Below are 8,245 nucleotides of genomic sequence, written 5' to 3' on the forward strand. Positions count from 1 at the left end.
GCAACATATAAGGCAAACTATCAATATAGAACCAAAAAGGGGAAGATGATATAGCTCTAGTTAAGTTCTCAGTCTGAAGGTCACTGCTGTCCCATCTGCTTCCCAGTCAATGCTTCAGTCCTATCCTCTCACATACTTTCTTACTTTTTGTATGGTAACCCTCCACAGGGCTGAGTCAGCAGACTCTCCTGCTGTTTGCCTCACTGCTTTCATACCTTTTACTAGGTATTTAGAAAGCTGAGTTGTTCTGCAGTACGTTCCTCACAGTCTCAAAAGCAATTATGTATTTATTTACCTCTCGTCTGTCCCCAAACAGGGACATCATCATTCCTGGCAGAGCTGGTGTTCATCTTTTGTTCCTTGTATCTGCTTCCTGGGGCTCTGGTTCTTCAGTTATGTCCCGATACCCCATTTTCTCTCTCATCCTGATCAAGGCAGCAGCAGTGATAAGAGGAAAGCAGCAGCTATTGTTTATTGTTGCCTTTTGGTTCCTTTCACTGTTCAAATGCAGAGCAACCTCACTGCCACAGACCATCTTTTTTCCCTATACTTATAATGTAAGTGTAATTGCATTAAGGAAACGTAAAGCTGATCGCAAATGAGCGGCGCAGAGCACTGAAACGTCTCATCCAAGCTCTAATTATACCTGAACTGCAGCAAAGACATCTATACACTTTACTCTTATGCAATTTTTCAGAATCCGAGAACGAACATATTCACTGTGGGCTCACTTCTGGAAAAATCGTGCAGATTACCTGAATCCTTTGTACAGATCAGACCACAGTCAAACCCAAGGGACCCTGCGTCCACAGATAGCTCCATGCAACTTCTTGTACAAGTACGTATTACCACTTCCTGTTGGAAAATTTAAGATGTGTTAGTACCGAAGAGAATGTATTTGTATTTAAGTATTTCTCACTCCAGAACATAGCTTATACACAGGTGAATTTAGGATAGGATACAACAGGTCAGTTTCCTGCCTGCCAGTACTCAGCCAACACCTCTGTATCACTCCACAACAGAGCATTAGTCCCAAAAGAAGCTTAAGATTAAAGCTATTTTGATAGTTGGGTCCCCTAATCTCAGGTTACTCACTTCTTCCACTGAGAAATAGCTCTTTCATTTCTGTTCTCACCTGCAGCTTCTAAATTTAAAGCTGCTTAAACTTCCCCCATTCAAGATTTTTGTGATGACTATTTGGACCAATCAGTGTCAAAGAAATCATATGGTTTCTAAAAAAAAAAAAAAAAAAAAAAAAAAACCAAGTGTTTAGTAAAGCAAAAAGCAGATACTTTCTCCATCTTATTATTATATTTCAAGGTGTACACACTAAGTTTTACTTGATATTTAAGTGTTTTCAAGGTTTAACAAAATCTAACAATTTTAGAAGTGTTGGTATTGACATTCTGACTTGAGTAATTAATTGTGCCATTAACCTTAATTGAAGGAGAGCTTGACTAGAAATTCATGAAAACTATAATTCAAATGAAAGATTAGTTTGTTTTCCTATTGCAAGTAAAAGTATCTGTCAAAAAGTCAACAAACATCCTAAATGACTGAAATTGAATTTTCACATCTGCTGTTCCAGATCACATCTGCTTTAAAACAATTTTTAAAAGTCATTAATTGCGTTCTTTATCACAGTGCGATTTACAAAAAATAGTATTGATATTGCAGATCCTCCCTTGGATGAATAATCCTGTTGACTTTAATGGAATTATTTCAGTGAGCAAGGATTTCCAAGCATGAGCTGTCTGATAATAAACTTGGTGGGGGAGGGAGGGGGGATGTGACTTAAATAGTATAGGATTGGCAGAGGAATAGTAAGCCACCAAGAAGCATGCAGACTCTAATCTTTAAATATCTCTGTCAGCTACTTGGCTAGACAGCTGCACCCTGAAGGCTGGTCTATCCATTGCTTAACCTGTTTGATGAACTATTTACATACCCAAAGTGAGATTCTGGCCATTTATTGGGAGGAAAACAGAAGACAGGAAGATCAACAGAACAAGATCTGCAGTTTGAGTCCTTTTCTCCTGAAAATGAAAAATCAACTTAACTGTTTATGTAAGAGTTTGTCAGCTAGCTCTATAGGAGCAGAAAGATGGATCCTCTTACCCAGTAACAAATAGAAAGAACAACTTCTCAACATATATGCTTCTCCTAATTTCCATAGGCCTGTGTTTTCTTTTGCTATGGGCTACTACTTCAAATAAACTGCAGTTCAGTCTGCAGCAGCTGACTATTACTTACCAGTAAAGGCTTCTCCACTAGAATCATATGCTAAATCCCCAATTCTGAAAAGCACTTGAATGCATCCCTTTTTAAGTTGTATTGTTTGGCAAACCTCAATGGAAAGTGCTACAGTTACAAAGAGGGAGAAGAAATAATAAAATGATTTTCCATCACTTAAGTGAATCAGGTCCACTGCAGACCACAGGCAAAACTGTCTGTGAACACATCCCAAAACAAGCATGTAGCAAGTGTGTACTTAACATTAACACCATTGATTTCTAGGTTATCAACAGGACATAACACTAATGTTTTCATATAGGCTACTAACAAAAAAAACTTCCTAATTTTAGACACACAATTCATTTCATATTTAAAATTTCAATGCAAATTTTGAGAGAACAGATACTTTTTTTTTAATCCTGATTTTTAACCCTTCTTTACAGGGGGAAAAAGTCCCCCTGATAAGTAGCCTCCCCCACTCCCCCTGACAAAAACAAGCATACAGCATTTCAAGATCAGTTTTGTGGTAATTAAGGCAATTATTGAGAACTCTGATTATGAAAAAGTGGCTTTAACCTCAGCTATCGTATAGCTACTTCTGCTGTGCAGCACATGCACTGTAGAAAAAAATAATATAGGAAGAAACTGCGTTATTCTTTGAGGATGCTTGTAGTTCTTCTCATAAGCTATACCATTTTTCTTGATAGTTAATGTCTTGAATCACTAAAAGCCTGAATCAGTGAACCACCTGCAGCTTTGTGACTAAATCAAAAGTATAAATATCTTTCTATTATATATTAGAATTGGTTCAAGCTGTATATGTCCACAGATTTAAATCTTCAGGACTGACCCAGTGCAAAAGAACTATGAACCTTACCGAATTTCAGTGAACTTGTAGAACTTGTGTGCCGTCCAGGGATGGGTAACTGGGCAAATGACTGTTTAGGATAGCATGTCTGGAAAACGCATGTATTTAAGTCTTCTGCAGCCACGTCACCATTGCTGACCTTTCCACCACTTCCAGGTTCTGGAGCGGTATGTACAACCGCTTTGAAAAGGGGATGCATCCACGACAATCAGTTACTGATTATCTGATAGCAGTGAAGGAAGAAACTCAGCAGCTAGAAGAAGAGCTGGAGGTCTTAGGAGAGGTAATAAATCCTTGCTCTCAAAGTCCCAAGCTTCATAGCTGAAGTGAAACTAAACCCCACTCCAAATACTACACAATCCCCACATGTTACACCATCTTCTGTCATGAGGATGTCCAGCCATCATCCTTGTTCTCACATACTGAGAATGTCTTGCTTTTGACAACTGTAAGACACAAAGGTGGATTTTTTTTTTAATTTAAGAATAAAATTTCACCTTGATATTGGTGCAAAAGTACTACTCTTGAAAGAAGTTTTATATTCTTTTGTAAGTCATTTAGTACCATTTTGTGACAAAACTCTGTACTTCTCATACCCCACAAACATTAATAGTCAAATAGGCAGTTTTAAAGGATGAGAGTTGGGCTGGACTCTGAACTTAATTTTTTTTTTTTATAATAAGGCAAAAGCACAAGAGAAGTGGGCTCTAAATATGTGCCTGTAATATATACCTTTTCCTTTATTTCAGAGACTGGCAAGCCTTCAGAAAGGCCAATTAAATGATAATAAAGTCAAGAGTAAGCAACAAGACCAAAGCAAAGAGTTAGGGCTCTCTACTTCTAACACCAGCTTGGCTAACACTCCCCAGGAGTATAACAACAATCTGAAATCATTCCCATCCCGGAGCCCCTCACAAGGGGATGAAGAAGATTCAGCCCTGATTTTGACACAGGACAACCTGAAAAGCTCTGATCCTGACCTCTCAGCTAACAGCGATCAGGAGTCAGGTGTGGAGGACCTAAGCTGCAGGTCCCCAAGTGGTGGTGGCTGCTTGCCTAGTGAAGACAGTGGCAAGGATTCAGATGAAGCTGTATTTCTGGCAGTCTGAAATACCTTCATAGCATCAAGGATCCAGATTCAGACAGAGCTGTGTCTTTTACCATCTGGAATGACATTTTTTCCATCAGACAGAACGGAAATGGTCTGTGGCCTAAAGAAATTAATAAGCCAAAGAAAGGGAACTGTGCAATTGTGTAAGTAAAGATCTAAGCAAAACAAGCCATTATTAGTTATAAGACATAATGCTAAAGGACAGTAATCATTGCTGTTATGAATATTTAAGCCATTGTGGTGTTTATTTTAACTTTATCAACATGGCACATTATTCTTTTATTTGTGCATTTATTTCCATAATTTATTATACAAAATAATAGTTCTCCAAAGACGTGAAATTCCAAAGTACGCTGGTATACATATAAACAACATTGAAGATAGTGTTAGCCTTATTGGTGAGTCAAAACTCACTTTTGTAGAGCTTTTCGCCTTCAGGCATATTGTGTATATTCTTCACATTTTTTCCCATGGGAGGTATTAAGTTTTTGACTTCAACAATTATTTTGCATATTCTCCTATTAAAATCTCTCAAGGCACAGTAAAACAAACAAATCAATATGCTTGCTTAGGGGACTCTGATCCTGCCAAAAGATCATTGTGTGAGCAGCTACTGCACCTGAGTGAGTCCAATTTGTACTCAAATCTCACCCAATGTCAAAATTTCAATGGTTTCTGTGAGAAAAACTTTGAGGAATATAAAGATACTTGCACAGCATTCATAGTTATGCATCACCTTACAAGATAAGTGTCAGGCAGGCTACTCCAGACTTTTTATTTTGTTCTCAAGTGCTATTGTTCATAATTTACTCCTCTGCAGAACTATGTAAATGAAATATAAAGGTAACATTTTAAAGGTAATAAGAATCCAGATTCTCCAGCCTATTTTGATTTGTGCTCATTAATACGTTATTTCAGTGGAAGTGAGATATCTACACAGTATGGAGAATAAAGAGTCTAACTCAATTTCAAAAGGATTGCTCCAAGGTCAAAATTAAAGGCAGGTTACACTAATAAGAGAAATATCATAAACAGTATTTCTTTCTAATTTTAGTGTTTAATATAAACTAAGCAGAATTAATTTTTTCATCTGCACACAAAGTTTCCCTTGCAGTATTTGTCAACCTGAACACTGCTAACACAACAAAAAGATTGATTCAAAGAATTCTTTGCTTGTTTTCTGGCATTTTTCTACCTATGAGTTGAAATGGAGTGGAACAACAAAATAAAGTTTATTCTCTAAGTTTGGTTTAATAATTTTCAATTTTAAACCATAAAAGCTATAGCTTTCATAACCGTAGATACAGAAATAAACTTTTGAGAAATTTAAAATGTGGGACTTTCTGAAACTCATTTAAAGGCTTACACATGGGGCTGTAATTCTTGCATTTTTTAAAAATAATTAGAGAATAATAATTAGTATTTCTGCTCTTATCTACTTGGAGGCAACTTGGTACTGAGTTCTAGTTAAACACAGCATGGTAGAAATGTAACTAATTTTAGTTGTATTTCATACTATTTCTTCAAGGATAGACTTACAGGCAGAGTTGAATTATATAAATATACCTCAATTTGGAAGTTTAAGGTTTTATTATTCAGTCTGCTTTTGTGGAATGGCTTTTTATTCTGTTCTAAGAAATTACATTATTAAAAATGAGTGAGTAAACTTCAGTACTATGAACAATCTCATAAGAGCTTCTGCATTTGAACAAAATTCAATTCCTAATAGCAAGATTCATCTTAATGTTATACTGGAAAGGTCAGATCCTCAATTTGAGAAATCGCTGTAGCTCAATTAAAATAGAGCTATGGTAATTTAAACTCTGCTGAGAATCTAGCCTACTGTTTTTTAATCTTTATGGTTTTTTAATAAATGAAAGTCCTGATTTTAATTGTGCTTTTAAAAATATATTTCATATTTTGAACACAGCCTGTAAAGTTTATGGCATTAAAGGAAATTTTGAATGGGTTTTCTCAAAATAAACATGCTGTGAATTCAGCAATGAAAACAAGACAAAAATATTCTGCTTAAAAATGAGTTTGGGACTAGGCAATATTATTGTACATCTTTAAAATGTAGAATTGTGGTATCACGGTATTACTGTGTGCTGTTAAACATACATCTAGAAACAAATACAGAACATGAATATATGCAAATTTAAAGCACTGTCTTCATGCTGCTTATGCAATTTCCTGTAATTAGCTTTACATTTAAAATATTAACATTTTAAATGAAGTTTTTGCTTAGCAGCTCTGTGATATATCTTTCAGTCCTTGGAATTTTGCATTAGCTATCATTGCTCTTACTGCAACGTATGTATTCGTGGTATTACATCAGCCTGCTGAAAAATACTTCCAAATAAATACTTAGATCATGCAGTGTTATGTTCTTCTGTATCAGTGCATGAAAGGATGTTTTGCTTTCCTGATTTTTGCAGCACAATTCTTCAGTTACTCAAGAAGCATTTTGTCACTTAGATCAAGGGATTTTAATAGCTCCCCTACTTTGATAGTTGAAATCATTAGTTTAAGCTGGGAAGGAAACTATAAATGACAACTAAAGAAAACTAACTCAACTCTCAGTTGACATGCATTCATTATGTGTAGTTTGTTATAGTCCACGTTTTCTTCTAGGAAAACTAAAAGAAAAAGGATGAAAAGATACACAGTGAATTACCTTAATTTCTTGCAGCCTGTAGGGGAGTCTTCCTTCTGCTCTAAGTCCTTTCAACTTTGGCAATGAGCCTGTTGTAATTTGAAATAGGACACAGATGAGCACAACAAACTGCAGGAAAGAAGGGATTAGAAGAGCATTACAGATTTCTGTGGTGTAATTTTAGCCTCATTGAATTCAAATTGTTCTTAATATGAAAATGTGTACATAAGCGATAGCGAAGGCAACAGAATCAATAGCTAAGTTTCCTCTACAATAAAATCTCTGGCTGGAAGAACAGAGAGGGAAAATGAATACATTAGCTGCTTTTATTGGTAGATCTATACATAACATAGGCAAAAGCAGTAAAAAATGGAAATAGATTCTGAAAAGTTGAGAAATATGATGAAAAAGAGTAGGCAACTCAGAATGAACAATATAATCATTACAATTAAGGGGGGGAAAAACGGTAAAAGGAGGGAGGCAGGGAGGAAAGCTCTCTAAAATTAGCAGCAAGGGGAGAGTTGCATTCTTTAAAGACACAAGGCAAGCCAGAGCAAAAGGTTATATACCATAAATGATGTCTGATAACATAGACTAGTACTACTTTAAAAATATAAATAATTAGAAGTCAGAAGGTAGCCTCTGCAATAGAGATAGGCATTCTGTCACTGCTGACAAGTTAACTTGAGGCTTTTGTGCACAGATGCAGGCAACATCTGCATAAAAGTCCTCTAATGGATCACAAGCATCACAATCAAGGCAATGGGCTGCTTTTGCACATAGGCTGAAACCTGGGTGTAGCTTGTATGTGGGCTGGTCACCCTTGCACTCTGTGGTACAAAACCACAGCGACTGAAAATCCTCCAGCGACAGGTAAGGCACTGGCAATTCGTTGGGGAAGCAGGCAGGGGGGAACATATGGATGGGAAGAGAAGTCAAAAGTATCTCAGCTTATCACTGTACTAAGACCAGCAGAAAGCCTGCCACAGCTCTAGTGCCAGATGAGCACCACTCTAGCACAAATCCACAACTCACAGGCCAGAGACACTGCCAGAGAATAGAGAGATAGGAAGAAAAGGTAAGGACAGGAGGAAAAGGATAAGATGATAAACATTCATAGTCACATTATGTAAATTGTCAGTTAAAGCATCTGGAGCCAGCAAACCAAGTTAAGTTGTTTTAAATCTTTAGAATACAGCTTAGTGGTCTTTTATTACAAAACATTCTGGAAAATAAGCTAATGATACCTTATTGGTCCATTAGAATCAAACTGACTGAATGTAGGTAAGGACTTACCATTGAAATGCACTGGTTGCCAAGACTACTCAGATTAATTTATTCTGTTCCCAAAAAATTGAACCATGCCATCATTTTC

At 36.5% G+C, this 8,245-nt stretch overlaps 1 protein-coding gene and 1 long non-coding RNA gene across 4 annotated transcripts in view; one reads left to right on the top strand and one right to left on the bottom strand.

Annotated features, from left to right (window-relative positions):
• Positions 1 to 6,593, top strand: part of MTMR7 (myotubularin related protein 7) — a 51,564-nt gene extending 44,971 nt beyond the window's left edge. For all 3 annotated transcript variants that reach the window (XM_068942778.1, XM_068942776.1, XM_068942777.1), the window contains 3 exons: positions 698 to 838; positions 3,260 to 3,386; positions 3,853 to 6,593. In XM_068942778.1, coding sequence (XP_068798879.1) covers positions 698 to 838; positions 3,260 to 3,386; positions 3,853 to 4,212 — 628 coding nt within the window. In that variant the 3' untranslated portion in view covers positions 4,213 to 6,593. The remainder of the gene's footprint in view (positions 1 to 697; positions 839 to 3,259; positions 3,387 to 3,852) is intronic.
• On the bottom strand, positions 723 to 3,253 carry LOC138067208 (uncharacterized). The gene is made up of 3 exons (XR_011141047.1): positions 3,113 to 3,253; positions 1,949 to 2,036; positions 723 to 855 (listed from the first exon to the last, which is right to left on the bottom strand). It is a non-coding gene; the product is annotated as an uncharacterized lncRNA (long non-coding RNA).
• Positions 6,594 to 8,245: the final 1,652 nt, after the last annotated feature.

This window comes from Struthio camelus, chromosome 4 (assembly GCF_040807025.1).
Source record: "Struthio camelus isolate bStrCam1 chromosome 4, bStrCam1.hap1, whole genome shotgun sequence".
NCBI classification, from domain to species: domain Eukaryota; kingdom Metazoa; phylum Chordata; class Aves; order Struthioniformes; family Struthionidae; genus Struthio; species Struthio camelus.